This window comes from Maylandia zebra, linkage group LG14, assembly GCF_041146795.1.
Source record: "Maylandia zebra isolate NMK-2024a linkage group LG14, Mzebra_GT3a, whole genome shotgun sequence".
Classification (NCBI taxonomy): domain Eukaryota; kingdom Metazoa; phylum Chordata; class Actinopteri; order Cichliformes; family Cichlidae; genus Maylandia; species Maylandia zebra.
The window spans coordinates 27,398,598-27,414,851 of record NC_135180.1 but is presented as its reverse complement, the minus strand read 5'-3'; the positions used below and the strand labels follow the sequence as shown (position 1 = coordinate 27,414,851).

The window sequence follows — 16,254 nt, the reverse complement described above, 5'->3', positions numbered from 1 at the left end:
AAACAGTGTCCAAACCTTTGTGTTTTAGCTTTACACAGCATCCCAACTCTTTAGCTAACTTAATAACTTTAGCTAAAGTGAATAGTTAGTCTAATTCATTAGTGCAGCATTACTGGATCACCTCTGTTTGAAGTGATATAATGTGATATACAACTATCACTGTGTTTAACTACCATAATAATTCTTAGGGCACTGAGTGCATGCTTAATTAGATTTTTTTTTTTTTAAAAACATACTGCTCCATTACTATGTTTGACAGGCTGAAGTTGTCGGGTCACCTCCTAAATCGACCATCTGTTACAGGTGTTTTGTGATGATCATGATCATATCATGATCATATCATGATCATCCACATGTCTGTGACATGTGGATGATCTGATATCCTCGTGTTGGTGTTGTTCCCAGACCATCATGAAAATGTTGTTCCAGGTTCAACATTGCAAGTGACCAATCACATTGTTGTGACGTTATTCTTTTGCGCGCCAAGCCATTCGTGCATTTATGAAATTCCAATGTTGCAAGGACAATATCAATTCTGCTTACTGTTTATTAAAGGGTTAGGGTTAGGGTCAGGGTCCGTTGATCGACGGACAGAGGCGGTTTCACGCAGCTTTAGTACAGTTTTTTGTTTTACGCCGGTTTTTCCCGAAGTCGCAAAAGTATGACGTCACAACATTCTGATTGGTCACTTGCAATGTTGATCCTGGAACAACAATTAGTATGATGATCTGGGAACAACACCAACACGAGGATATCAGATCAACCGTGACATGTGATGACAAACACCATAATGGAAGGCCTTAGTCATCACATGCTTAAACTCATCATATATTTTTTGCATATGCTGAACAGGCAGTCAGACATGCTGTAACTGTGGGGTAGAAAACAGCATGAACACCATACGGCAGGGGTCTCAAACTCCAGTCCTCGAGGGCATGGAAAAGTTGCATGACACTGGCCCTTGAGGACTGGAGTTTGAGACCCCTGTCATATGGAATATGACAGGTGTGTTGAACTGCATGAAGACTCTGAAGTTTCTCTTCTCTTCTGGCAGGACAGTAATGTGGCCTTGTCCTGTGAGCCACTGTAAGGATGTACTTAGAGTAGAACTGGACTGTCACCGGCCTCAGGCTCTTCACCCTTTTCAAAGACAAAGCAGTCATTTAGATAAAATATTAGATATTGTTTACCTGTAAATGCACAAAGTAAATTTAGAAATGTAATTATTGTCAAGAGTGAACAAGCACTGATAGTGTAATCTACAGCTGTGGCCAAACGTTTAGAGAATGAGAAGTGTTGTTTGCTTATTTACAAAGTTTGCTGTTTCAGTGATAGTTGTATATCACATTATATCACTTCAAACAGAGGTGATCCAGTAATGCTGCACTAATGAATTAGACTAACTATTCACTTTAGCTAAAGTTATTAAGTTAGCTAAAGAGTTGGGATGCTGTGTAAGACATAAATAAAGTTAAAATACAAAGGTTTGGGCACCGTTTTGCATGTTTCCCTACTGTAGGGGTCTCTGCAAGCATACAGAGGGGGTACTCTGAGAGGGTCCAAGATGACAACTTTGGAATTCTACTAGAAACAGTCGATCATATTTGTCAAAGCTGAATTCAGGGCAAACTACGCTAAATTAGCGTTTTTAGCTAACAGCTACAATAAGCATAACAGTTACTGTACGGCTATCATTTGTTAACATGACGCTTGTTCTTATACATGTAATACATTTATTACCAACCTGAGAGTTTATCTGCTGGTCATTCGACATGACGAATGACTTCTGAAGTCTTAATTCAACTCAAGACGCTGTAGATTCCCGTCAGTAACACTTTCGGTCCGCTAGTAAAACGTAGTTCTATTAATCTGCGCTTGAACCGGAACCGGATGTAAGTTCCAAAAAACTGAATTTTGGAACTGAAATTGAATTGTAGAACTGAAATTGAAATTATTCGAGAGCTGAATTTTTAAAGGATAAAATGCAGTTTCAAAGCAAATCAATTCATTTTCAAAATATAAAATTCAATTTCAATTTAGTGATGATCATTTTCAAACCATAAATTCAATTTCAAATTAGACTAATTCAAATTCAGTTTTCAAAAGCATTTATTCAAGTTACAATTCAGATTCAATCTGAGCAATTCAAATTCAAATTTAACTTACTCAAATTCAGTTTCTGATGGCACAGATTTCTGCCCATAGTGAACAACTTTCTAATTTGACCTCAGTGAACAGTTTGCTGCTGAGTTTATGGGCTCGGTCCCTCATGTAAAAAAAAAAGAAAAAAAGAAACAAGAATTAGGCCCATTTTGTAAATTCGCATCGTACTTTTCAGAAAGAAGGGTTATCCAGAGTGTGCTCATTGGTGGAGTTGGAGATTAACAGCCTGAGCTACTCTTTTGTGGTCATGTCCAGGGGCGTAATTTCCAGAGGGGGTTAGGGAGGTTATGACCTCCCCAATAATCAGACCCAACAAATATAAGAATTATCAAGTATCTTGCATAAATAGGCTGTTGATTTTCTTTACTCATTTCAGGTATTACCAGCAAAATAGTTGCTAATCATCAGGGAATTTACCCAGATTTATTTATTTATGTAGACAGAGATCTTGACCCCCCCAATGTTCAGCACAAAGTTACGGTCATGGTCATGTCCTGCTTCAAAAAAGGATTTCCCATGGGTGCTGTCACGGTAACTATGTCCATTATTATTTTATTCTCTCTGTGAGGTTACAGTCGGCCTTTGCATGGAGTTTTTAATATATATGTAGAGACTGAGAAGAGTCACTTGGACAGATGTATTCAATAAAATAAATAAATACATAAATATGTTCTGTTTAAGAAAGTCTGTGAGGCGTACACTTTTTTTACTTTCAACGCACCACATACACATTTTATGACTAGCAGGGGTTCAGATTACCATTTTGTGGGATGATGAAGTGTAACAACCAGCATAAGTCCACATGAGAAGGCAGGCTTCTCTGCCATTACCGTCTTTGGCTATGGCCTCACAAACTGCCCAGAACCTTGAAAAATTACTCTAAGGTGGTACCTGGTGCATTAAAATGTGATGCCAAAGGGACTAAGCATCAGTATATGAGTTGGGAATGAGACCAGGTATGGAGGAGGATTTCTGAAAGCAGTCAACCAACTCCTGCTCCTTTTTGTGGATCAAAAAAATTGAAAAAATGTTATTTTGCTTGGTAGACTTTTTTATTTATTTTTAAAATATTTTTTTGGTGATGTTTTTTCCCCTTGGTGAAGCCTCAGAAGCATCACCCCCAGACCTAAAGCACAGAAAGTCACAGTTGTTTGCCTTCTGTGCTGTTTCATGTTCAGAAAGTTTCACAGGAGTTCATTGTGTCAGGTCTTCCAGTGTCTGAAAAGATGCAGAGAGTGTGTGTTTGTGTGTCTGTGTCGACCACCGGGGAGAGATAAGTCACTGCTTGAACTTGCGCCAGACATATCGCGCTAAATGCACATAGTATGTGGCTGTTCGGGAGAAATTCATTTCAGTTTGAAAGAAGGAGAATGTTGTCTTCAGGATGGACAACCGACATTCACAGCATCACAGAAACAAAAAAAATAGTATGCATCTAGCATGCTGTCAGTGGGTGTATTTTTTGTGGGCAGAGGGTCAGAATTTATCCAGAATCTCCAGCTCTGGAGGAATAAAGGGAGTCTGTGGCGATAATGCTCCAGCTCGTCAGATGCTCAGAGATGATCCAAGGCAGGGACATCATATCCTGGCTAAGCCTCCAGTAACCCACCCCCTCCCTTTCCCCCAGCTTGCTGAGAGGAGCCAGAGGAAAGACATGGAACAGGGAATTATCTTGTAGACTTGATTGAACACACCCTATGTTTCAGCGTATCTGCAGTCCAGAGTAAATTGTTGTTTATCATGCTGCAGCAGAACCTCTGCTGATTAATCTGTAGGACCAAAGGAAAGGCGGGAAGGAGGTTGGGGTTAATTTTTTCTTTTTTGTTACCCATAATTTTACAGTTTCAGCTCGATATCCTCGCTGAAAATTGTTCTTAAGATTTGAGTTGATAAAAATGTTAATGCAGTCATGTGAGCTTAAACAGCACCAGCTTCTCCAGCTACATTCATGCTATAATAGCTTGTTGCTGGGTGTTGTTTAACCTGAAATGACCTGCAGACACTGTTTGGAGAGGAAAAAAATATTTAGGTTGCAAACGTGACTAGAATTATTCACTAAATAATAAATAATTTATGTAGGATTACAACACAATTAAACACAATATTTCTTTCGCTAACTAAACATGGCTTTGGGTTGTTATGAGTTAAAGGTGGATTTCTTAAGTCTTCATCCTTCTGGTTTATAGAAGGTGCAAAGCTGTAAATTAGCTGCCAATAAGCTTTGCAAGTAAACACCACACTGGCTTCTATACAGCACCCTTTGGACTTAATAATACTACTAACAATAATGTAGGTTTATTACGTGCTTGGCGAAGCTGTCAGGGATTTATAGATCTTTATGACTTTAACATGCAGCTGCACTGAATACAAACATGACTTCAGGGCCCGACCTGAACATGGGTTTGTCTGTTTTTTAGTGAATAAGTCACGCAATGTAATGCCAGACAGTATTATAGGAATCCATCTCTGGCAGGTTTTCAAGCATGTTTTCCAGCAGTTTAGTCATTGACAGGTTTTCCACTTCTGTTTAGTCTTGGGAGTCAAGTCTTAACTCCTGTACGCTATTGACTTCAACAAAGACTGTTAGGAGTGCATTTAGTATTCAGCATAATTAGTCATTAAACATTTACCAGCGTTGTTTTAACTCTCGCATGTATCATTTTTTTTCTTTGAAGTATTTCATTGGAAAAATTAAAGAATCATTTAGAAATGCTAATTAGGTTTTTCTCACGTTTGTTTACTCTGACTCCCATACACAATTGTTTTTTTTTCCCTTCCTGCCTTTTTTTATTTATTTAAAAGAGTTATTAGAAACAGAAAAAATATATATTTTAATGGTCCATTTTAATTGATCTCCAGGGAAATGGTTAGTATGCCAACCCACCCTGAAGTTAAAAGGCTACCTCATGCCATGATAGATAGATAGATAGATAGATAGATAGATAGATAGATAGATAGATAGATAGATAGATAGATAGATAGATAGATAGATAGATAGATAGATAGATAGATAGATAGATAGATAGATAGATAGATAGATAGATAGATAGGAGTGTTCTTGGCACATTAGGGTTTCAAGGCTGAATGTTATGTTTCTCACACTGTGTCTTTTGTGGCACCTCGCCTTGGTCAACTCTAGCAAACTCTAGCAAAAGAGAAAGGATTTGATTATTTTGTCAACCTTTTCCATTGCCTTGATCTTAACTGGGGTGAAAGCACACAAAACAGAAAGGATGAAGTGTCCATGGGTACTTCTTCCTATTGTGTGCAAAAAATTTGCCAGTCTCAAAAGATACAATAAACAGGGAGGTTAAGTTCAATGGCATAGCTTCCATTCAGCTTCAGTTTTTATTAGTTGCAGTCAGGCCTTCACTTGCATCTGAGCACCTCTGTTAAATGTCACTGTTGTATTGGTACATCTTCGAATCATTGTTTGGGTTATTACAAAAGACACGGGGAATCTATTTAGCGGGCGAGCATTGACATTGGAATTCAGCTGAGGACAATGTTGTGCTCTATTGACGGTCTGCTACAACAGCAATACAAAAAAATGATTTGGTGGAGATTGCCCACGTATGCTCATTTCATTACGTTCATTTCCTTTTCGAATGGCAACAAATACAAGAGCTGCGGATGTTAGCAGTTCAATGCAGTAAAAATGGCTATTGACAGTCCTTAAGTTTACTCTGCAGCAATGCTTCATTGTCCTGCCCTTGTCCTGGAAATAGTTACTCTGAGGCTCTATTCAGTGCAAGTGAAGGGTTTTTTTTGTCTGTATCAATGCACGAGAGTCATTGTTTCAATTATATCCATGTAATTACATCTATAAATTATAATGCGTGTGTGTGTTGGGTTGAAGCATGTGTGCTGAAATTCCTCATTATGTGAGTGGAAAACTATTAAAAGAAAAAGATGGGAAGGCTGAAATCATGTGTCCATGTAATCAGCCCGGTGACAGGCCTGCAGCTGTGATCTCTAACAGTGACAGTAGCAGTCAGATAGGATGCTCTGTTACTGACCAGAGAGGCAATTAGTCATTCCAGTACAGAGCTGGAAAGGTGCGACTGTAAAGCATGTGGTACTGGGAGTTCAGCGGAGCAGATTTCACCACCGTGCAGACACAGGCATCAGTTGCAAATCCTCTTTATTCCCCCATAAATCCCCACGGCTGTGCACATCCTGTCAGGACGCCTGTGTGGGCATGTCAGCACTCCCCGACCGAGCCGTGAGCAGAGCTGTGCTGGCTGTATGGACACCAGCCACATTACAGACATAATCAAATTCTACTTAATTCAAGTGAGGCCACAAAGGCTGCTTTAATAATACTGCCTGTCATTTGGAGGTTTTTTTCCTGCTCCTAGCACAGTCGAGTATTATATATATACTGAACATGTATGCCGGAAGGAATCACAATCTTGATCCTGGATGTGCTGGAGCAGTGAGTGACAAAGGCATCATCACGGCAATGTGGACGAATGATAGTAATATTACAGTAACACTTTATGAGGTAAATCTGCTCCTGCTCCTGTCAGAGATCAGGGTCAGACACAGATCAGCATTTCTGGAGAGGAAACCTTTGTACTGTTTATTTAACGTTGCTATTCTACAATGTTCTGCTTACTCAGTCTTTCATGTGAGCGACATACAACCTTACAGGATCACAAATGAGGTGTGTCCGTAATTTGTGACATGCATACAGGATTCATTGTTGGCAGGTTAAGTGCTGGCTGCAAGTAGGAAAAGAAGGTTTCCTAGTAATCACAAGGTAGCGCTTTCCACCTGCCTGCATGTCAAAACATCTTTAAGTAAACACTAAACTTGATTGGCTCCTGATATTTGGTACATGTGTGTTTGCATTAGTTAATAAAATGTGTATGAACTTTTTGGTTTCTTTTAATCAAGGTTGAATTATTCTGAAGCATTCAGCAGCTTGCTGGAATCATTTTTTTCATTTTATTTCATTTGGAGATCTGCTCTGCAGGTGTTAAGCCATGAATTTAATTCACAAAAGACCCTTTTGTAAAAGGTAGTAATGTTATTACACTTGCATTAGACTATTGTGTGAGAATGTGGTTTTTTAATCTTTTTACAGGGATCTTTAGTCAGGAAGCTCCTCATCAAGTGATGATGAGCCAAAAAATTAAACTTTTGTATAAGTGTGTCATTTTTAAATGGGTTAATCCAGCAATTCACTGTCTGGCACTTATCTATCCACAGGTGGCATTTGTTAAATTGCTGTTAAAGTCTCAAAAAATCTTGAATTCACCTTTTGTGAACCCAAAAGAAGCCTTTTGGTTCCTTTCATCTGACTTAGACATGGCCACCAAATGTATGTAGCAAAGTAGCAAAGGCTGTTTATTGTCAGAAGCTGCTGGCATCACAGAGATAAGCACAAGGTGTCCTTTGGCACTGGTTCTTATAGGAAGGCTGGAGGTGTGTTGGTGGGTTTAGTCACAATTGTCTCAGCCAGGAGATTTTTCAAAGTCACTCACTGCATTTAGGGAGGTCTGTGCTTTGTTTTCAGTCAGCGATTAGCTTCAGTTTTAACCCTTTTTTTGATGATGTTCAGGCACCACAGCTAACCTGTGGTTTGAAGTAAATATCATCCAATGTTAGCCCAGCACTAAAAGAAATAACACTTCAAAATATGCTTCATGGCAAGGGGTCAAGCGCTCATGAATCAACACCAAAAGATACCTAGTATCTCTTTGACAAAATGGAAAAATTTGGTTTCCTCGGAGTGAAAACTGTGTGGTTTATTCTGACTTTTAGCCTCTGATTTGATTCCTTAAAAAACTTCCGAAAACACTGCAAAAAAAGCAAAAAGTAGCATCTTACCAGCAGACCTACCCTGCCTGATAATAGAGAAGAATTCTGAAGACAGAGTAGTGCTTCAGACATTTGTGTTGCACAGCATTATTTTGCTACTGTTTGATTATCTCCTTGCAAAAAGCTGCAGGCTTCATTATCTATTGTATGTATACTAAATTTAAGACCATGCTTTTGCAGAACATCCTCTGCAGTAAGCACAGAGAGATAAAAATAAAAACTAGTGTTGAGTAGTGTACTTAATGCAGGCAACATGAAATGCAACCAACCATAACAGCTGATACTGTAGGTATTATAGGATTTTTGGTTTCTCTCTGACATTTTTGTGATAGGTCTCGGTGCTTACTCTGGGCGAATTTTTCTACCTGTTAAATAAAAGTTTCCCTCGGTGTGCAGAGGCGGCTGAGACCCTGCATGTTTCCTGGTGGATGTGTCAAACGGAAGACAGCGGGGAGCAAGGTGAGGGCAGCAAGGTGTGGGGTGGGGAGTGAGCGAGGGAGGGGAGAGGAGACAGGACGGTTCGCAGGCCATTTAGTGGGTGCATGTTCATTAGCATGGAGCATGGGCTGTTCCCTCTCCTCGGGGAATGAGCCGCGCTATCTGACATCCTCGATACAGTAAACAAACTGCGCCTTGCACATCCCTGCTTCGCACACCCCAACGCACAGCAACGGCTTGCTCTGTGAAGACGAGTCCATTTTAAGGGAGCGCTCAACTGAAACACAACTTTTCTCATTAATTAGTTTCATTGTAGCTCCGCTGCTAAGATGTGAACGCAGCTTAAATAAGGTGTTGTTTTTTAGGCCGAGATCTGCCCGCGTCGCTCGTCTTAGACCCTTCGACTCGACTTATTACGCCCTCGCAGCTTTAAGAAATTCTGAACTCTCCGCTCGTCTTTTATCAAAATCATTCAAGTTCAGAGCATGACTAGTGAGATTGATGGAAAATTGAGCTGCTCCCTCATGCAGCAAAGAACAGTGGAGCCATTCCCTCACCCGCCACTCCTCCATCAGTCCAAATGTGCACAGATATAGACTATTGATAAATGCCTCTGAACTATTCTGAGACTAGAAATTTAAAGGCTTCAAATTTTGCCATGTTCTTCTGTGGTGCACGGATAAATCTGGCTAAGTGCTAGACAGTGATACTCTCTGACACCTGAGGCAGCCACGTATTTCTCTGCATGGGGACACCGGGCGCCAATTTATCTCCAGACTTGTGTCTATTTCTGATGATTGAGCTCTATAACTTCCAGAAATGGCCTCTTAAATCAGACTGTATTTTACAGTGTGTGAACCCTCGCTGAAATTGCAGACAGTGTCTACTGTTTCATGGTGAAATAACTGTCTTAAAACATTTTTCAACATCGCTCACTCAAGGGGCAGCTACATCAGCTATCGAAGCGCTAGAAATATCCACGTAACGAGCTTGGTTCAACAGTGTAACACCACAAATGTATGCTTAGACAGAAGTGTGACTTTTCTAAACCTGCTCAGAAAATAGATTAGATATTTTTATTAATTAAACGACTGTTTTAAAGTCCCGAGCCAGCCCTAGTTTCTTTATATTTTATTTTCAATGAGCCAGATTTTCTAGTAATTTTATTAAAGTCTTGAGCGATCGTTCTCCAGACTTTCTGATGGTCTCACTCACCAAACTTAAGAGATGAATCACTGTTGTGTCTACATACAACCGACAACTTAGTTTCTAGCAGCCTGTCACAAAAATGCATAATTTGTTCCCATTTCTTAGTTAAATCTATGAAAAATGCAAAGATAGCACAGTATGACAGGATCAACAGTATATGACAGTGTTTGTGCACCAGTGATTCCTAATGAGACTTGGCATATCTCAGCGTGGTGTGCGCTGTGTCCTTAAAAACCTGGACAAACAGAGGGCAACAGAAGGAGTGGCGGGCCTAAACTCCCTACAGCAGATAAATAGTAAGTCGTGTCCTTAAGAAACAGAAAAAAATCCAGCAAAAACCTCACACAGGACCTGATACGTGCATCTGGCCCTTTTGGACACAGGGAGAAAGGCTAATGTCTTATACAGGCTAAGCTTACTCTTGAAGCCACTGAGGTGTTCGTTGGCGAGGGTGATGCGATGTCTCTGGTATGAATTAACTTATTAAACTTGATACAGTCCAATAACTTCAGCCGTACTCATCTTGTCCTTTAGATTCTTTAATTCCACGATTAACATAGCAGCGCAGGGGTTACAAACTATTTGCCTGCTTCTGATCAAAAACACATCTGCCACTAATTACGGTCACTCAAAAAGTGACCTCTAGCGGCATACATAAGGTATCAATCCAAAATTGGCTCCTACAGGTCTTATGGAGTGATGAATCCAACAGTTGACATTTGTGGTTGAAATCATGGTCAATATTTATGGAGGAAGTCAAGTGAGAGGTGCAACAGTGAGTCTGCAGCCAGCCCTGTCATGGTTTGGAGCATTTCAGCCAGAGGTATTGAGATATTCCTAAAACTGATGGAATTATGAATGCAGAAAAATATAGTCAGATTTTAATCCACCTGGAAAGTATCTGATTGACAACAGCTTCATTTTTCACACTGCCAATGTAGTAAAAGCATACTGGAATAGAAACACACAGTTGCACACTATCAATCACAGATTAGCCTCCCCGGAGTCTGGACCTCAACATCATTGAAGCAGTGTGGGATTAGAACAAAAAGTCAGCTAACATCCAAAGAAGAGCTTTGAATGTCATTCAAGAACCTGGAGATCTATTCCTGAGACTACTTAGAGAAATTAAAACAAAGTTAAGAATAAAGCTGTTGATACCAAATATTGACTTTCAAGCTTGTAGTAACAGTACAGAAACTATATTTCTGTCTTATGTTCGGTATTTGGATTTTTGTTTGCATGTTTCAGTAACTGCTGCACCTATTTCATGCTATCCTAGCAAAATATAAAGAAATAAAGGGTGAGCTGAGACTTTTGCGAGATTCTTATTCACTCATTCTTTATCTATGCTGCCCTCATGTCTGTACATGTTACATTCAGGAGCGAGTTAACTTTAGTTAGCACAAAGAACAAGTTGCCGCAGAACTCAGAGAAGTAGCCTGGCACATAGTCCCTGTAAATTCACAGTACTTGAATTTGGTTAATTAGTGGAATTTTATTACCGTAGGCCACAGTAGCCCACCCCCAGCCCCTCATTTACAGGCTTTATGCTAAGTTACACTAACAGGCTGCAGCCTGTAGCTTGTTATTTACCATGCAGTCACAACAGTGATATTGATTTTCTCATCTAACTGTTGGCGAGAAAGCCCATCTGCCTATTCCCCCAAAATGTTAAACGTCAGTGTTAAATGTAATACGTGAATGGGTTTGAATTTGAATTAACAGGTGCTTAATTTTAAGCGGTTTTATAAAACAACCGCATTATAATGCCGCAGATACAGCCTGGAAGGATATTGGTGAGGAAAAATGAAACATTGCTCTGAGTAAAAAGCATCAGTTTGGTTATTAGCAGGCTGAATCAAACTAAACTGAAATGATTTATAGCTTATTTTAAGGATTTAAGCAACATATTGTGAACAGTTTACCTTCCTCTCTGGACCAGCTTGTGCTGCTTTATCATCTATTTTTCATTGGCAAATAACATAAGCTTACTTTTTTTTCCTCAGCAGCTTTTTCAAGAGTTTCCACTCTGTGGTTAGGTCATGCTAAAATGCTCTGAGACAAAACAAACCAATTTCGTTTATTTTGGCAGCCTAATGATATAATAGCCACAGCTTCCAGTGCTGTCCACGTCTCTGTGAAGGTATTAGTTTTGTTGCTGCCTGAGAGGGTTTGCTGATCATGAAATTATTTACGGTTATTGTCCTCTTTTTAGACTCCAGAGCCGGGGAGGGGGCACCGCAGAAAATTGACCACGCTGTCATCGGTGGAGTGGTTGCTGTGGTGATGTTTGCCATCCTCTGCGCGCTCATTGTTCTTGGTCGATACTTTGCCAGACACAAAGGTAAAGCACCGGCAGGGCAATCATACTTGATCATGAACACATCTTAAGCGTTCAAGTGGGGTTTTTTGTTGCTTTTTCTTTGTTGCCGATGGAGTACAATGGGACTGAAGTGAACAAGAGAGTGACGAGGCGGCATGCAGCTAATTTGCGTGCGCTCTTTTGCAGGAACTTACTTCACGCATGAAGCCAAAGGGGCGGACGACGCAGCCGATGCGGATACGGCCATCATCAACGCGGAGGGGGGACACAACAACACAGACGAGAAGAAGGAGTATTATATTTAAACTGGACAGGCCAGGAGAGACGGGTGGGGATGCTGGTGGTTGTGATAGTGGTTGTGGTGGTGCTGTAGGAGCATTGTGTCTAACTCTGATTGGTTGAAGATGACTTAAAGGCAGGGAGGGCAATATTTAAAGAGAAGGAGAAGAAAGAAAAAGGCGGGAAAAGTTGGACTGACGTGGTGGCCAAGTGGTAAGAAGAAGAGGTGTTGCTGAGTGTCCTATTCGACCCTTCCTGGACAGCTGGGGCCTATTCTGTACAGTTCAGTTATTTTACAGACAATTTTGTGCCTTGTTCTCTTTCTTTTGTTTGTTTCGTTGTTTTCCCCTCACACGCCGGTTGAATTGGATTCGTTTTTTTGTCTTTTATCATGTACTCCACTTGATCTTTTGTTGCATTTGGCTTCGTCTATGTGTGCCGCAGCTAGCTTTGAGCTCATGTACCCAGATACAGCGTGATGAGCCTGCTCCTCAGTGCTTTTTTCTTTTTTTCTTTTTTGGAGCAATCTACAGAGTTCATTAACTGGAATACGGTGTCAACACATTTCTCCCCGCTGGGTCAAAGTCCAACAGTGCCTCATCAGAGGCCCCCCCTCCTCCCCACATTCCCTCGTACAGGCAGGTCTGATTGGGTTTCAAGTATTACAGCGCAGATTTCCCTCAGCCCCTTTGAGGTCAGGTTCACTGTGTTGATTACTTATATAACAGTCGTGAGTAATTTTGCTCATCATAGAATGTATTTGTACATGAAGGTGATGTAAAAGTGGCGGTACGTACCATTTCGCACCAAACCACACAGTACAACCAATCTTTTGTGGTTTCTGATGATTAGTCGCTAAGAGGCTTTTGCCCAACTCCACCTACGATATCTCGGCAGCTGTAATGTGCCATGATATACAGTTCTAAGTTCTATATAGCCCTTTCTGTCATTTCTGATTGGGATACATAAATAATGAATCTATAATAGAGAGAGAATAACTCTACACAATGCCTTTTGCTAAGCTTCAGATAAGCTTGATGTCTCTATGATAAATAGAAAACTACAGCCAACAGCCAGCTAGCTTGAGACTTGGCTACCTTGAGCTTCACTGCAGCTTGTAAGTGTAGCTGATTCTACTCCTCTTCAGTAGTTATTGACCCAAAAGACTCTGTTTGCAGGTGTTATTATGGGTCAAACTTTACATTCACACATACACGCCTTACACAAAATAGGTCCTGCTACACTGATCGTAACATTTTATTTAATGGTATTCATTAGCTGTTGGTATACCCTGCCATGTGTCTGTTCGCTTTTGTTTTAAATATGACATTTGTCACCTTTTCATACCACCCACGTAGTCTACCTTGGACCACATCTAATAATTATAGTGCGCTTATACAGTATACAGCAAGTATAGCTTGTGTAAAGCATAGAGCTTTGCAGTGAGCTTCTCGCTAAATAACTGACTTTATTTGATGGCACACTATATTGGCCAGTTAACTGGGAGATGTTAAAAGGCCTTGAGTTATTAATTTTCCAAGGTTTTACCCTTTTATTTGCCGTATCTAAGGGAAGAAAGAATGTTAGGCCTTCAGTGTTTCCTGCCCATATAAAATATCCTGGCACGTCTCTGTCAATACAGCACGTGAACAAAAAATTCACAGCTTATTTTTATTTTTTTTTGCCCTTACCCATACACAAGTATTGCTGCAAATATGAATGAGTTATATTTTCTTGCTGTGTTTTTAGACATTTCACCTTTGATAACTTGCGAGGGCTCTTGGCCATACAAGTTATCAAAGATTTGCAGATAGCTTTAGACTTGGGGGAAAGATAATTTTCTTACTGTCATCCTGCAGCCACAAACCTTCACAGACAAAGTGTCTGCTGTTAGAAATTTCTCTCTTTTTGTTCGACAACACAAATCGGCAGTGTGCACACGGCGCGCGCTTCATCTCTGACTAGAAGAGGAAAATCCGTTTGGTAATTAGCGAGTGATTTCAGTGTATTGCCTAAAATAATGGAGGAAAAAAAAAATCTGTAAATGTATTATGAAAAAGGATAACCACTGCCTTAAACCCACCTCTTGATACTTATCATTATAAAGGAAAAGACTGAAGGACTTAATTTAGTGCCTTCTCCTTTGATTTTGAGGCATATGGTTAGTATCATACAGTATCCTCATGTACACTCTTACAGTATACCTTGTATATATCCGTCCTTTTTAACTTGCAGGGCCAATACTCATCCCAGTTGTCTGTCCGCGCACCATAGAGCGGCATCACAATTACAACCTGCAGCATAAAAAAGCTGGAATGAGTTTAAAGCTGGAAAAGAAAAAAAGTATTGGCAGCTTCCACTGACTAGAATGTTGTATTGCAGGATATAGTACTTGTCTTAATTAATGACCACAAAAAAAGTATTATTATCTCAGCTTCACTTCATTTATTATTTATTTGGATATTTTCAAGGACAAGGCTCTGTAGTACTGTATTATCAGAGAGGAATACTGTACTTAAAGCTATAATAAGCTACAATAAAAGTAACTTTTCTGGATTGTAGTTACAGTGTCATGGGAACAGTTATGTGCATGACCTTTTTGTTTTCTGGGATTTGATATTTATCTTAAATGGTGATTGCTGCTTTTAATGGGGCAACGTTAAAAGATCGCCGGAAGCATCGTTCTAATTCCGTTTTTGATTTTGTTATTTTGAAATACTTGATATTGAGTATGTTTGTTTTCACTCTCTCAGGTTCATGAGTGTTAATAGTTGTGTTTTTTTGCATCTCAGGTAGAATGCAAATTTATGGCCCCAAGTATATACTGTAGTACTACAGCTATTCGAAAAAGTAAAGAAACCACAGGATGTACATGTTTTTCTCAGTTGTACAAGTTTATGTGTTCTTAATATGGTGCACTGTTACAGTAAACGTTAATTATTTTGCATAGACCTAGTTCACAAAGAAAGAAAAACTAGATTTGTTAAGCAGACAAAAATGATGTACAGTCAGTGTCAACAAAATCACGATGATGTTCATGAAACCTCTTCTTCTTCTTCCTCCTCCACTGTAACATTTTGCTCATGCAGTATCGGTTATTTAGTAATTATAGGATGTGACCACAGACAGTCAATCAAGCATCTGTTTGCATTCATAGATGAAGATGGTGTATTTACTGTGACATGAAGTTTTATCAACGATCTGTAACGTCTTGGATATTTGGATGAACTTTATGTTTAAAGCCTGGGGCGGCGGCGTGGGGAAGGGTCGGGAGCAGGGTGGGTGGGTCGCTTGTTTTATAACCCCACAATGGTTGTTTATGTTGTTGAATCTTAAATTTCTCTCTATTCCCAGGTGGCATATTTTCTTTTGTGTAGTGAAGAGGATGTTTCTCATATGGCCATGCATATTTTGTATTGGTTCACGCCAACATTTTTACAAAAGGAAAAAAAAAATCAGAAGAGTACTTGTCTTAATAAAAAGATATCAATGTTTAAAGTGGTGTGCCGCTGTGACTTGATCAAAAAACATGGTTTCACTTTGTAGTCTTGTCCTGCTCGGAGACGGCGCTGAATTTATTAACTCGTATCTGTTGTCAAATTCACTCTGCCTGTTTACCATGCTGAATACATTAGCTGGATTGAACCTGCCTGCCTCATCCTGCGCTGCTGATACTCGTCAAACTCACAAAGGAAGAAAGGTCTCGCGTCGAGGCAAAAATACTGTACAGATGTAGATTCGTCGTGGGTGAGCAGCAGCAGTGGCAGCAATCTGATCTCCCATCAGTGACTGACACACGTGGCGTGGCACAGATAGAGGCGAGAAGTGTTTTAAATGACACGATGACTGACATCGACAGGCTTGGGGGCCCCTGTTAAGGGTTCCAGCTGAGCATGTGGATGTTAGTGATTTTGACAAATTGATAGGCATTTTGAGGAACAAGACCTTATTCATAACCATAAGCTATTTCTGTCATCATAATTCTGTCAGTGCCACCATTTCCCATTACT

At 40.0% G+C, this 16,254-nt stretch overlaps 1 protein-coding gene across 3 annotated transcripts in view; it reads left to right on the top strand.

Moving 5' to 3' along the window:
- cadm1b (cell adhesion molecule 1b) overlaps nt 1–15,742 on the top strand; it is a 169,707-nt gene extending 153,965 nt beyond the window's left edge. For all 3 annotated transcript variants that reach the window (XM_024804942.2, XM_004558266.5, XM_024804941.2), the window contains 2 exons: nt 11,858–11,986; nt 12,152–15,742. In XM_024804942.2, coding sequence (XP_024660710.1) covers nt 11,858–11,986; nt 12,152–12,270 — 248 coding nt within the window. In that variant the 3' untranslated portion in view covers nt 12,271–15,742. The remainder of the gene's footprint in view (nt 1–11,857; nt 11,987–12,151) is intronic.
- The last annotated feature ends 512 nt before the right edge of the window (nt 15,743–16,254 follow it).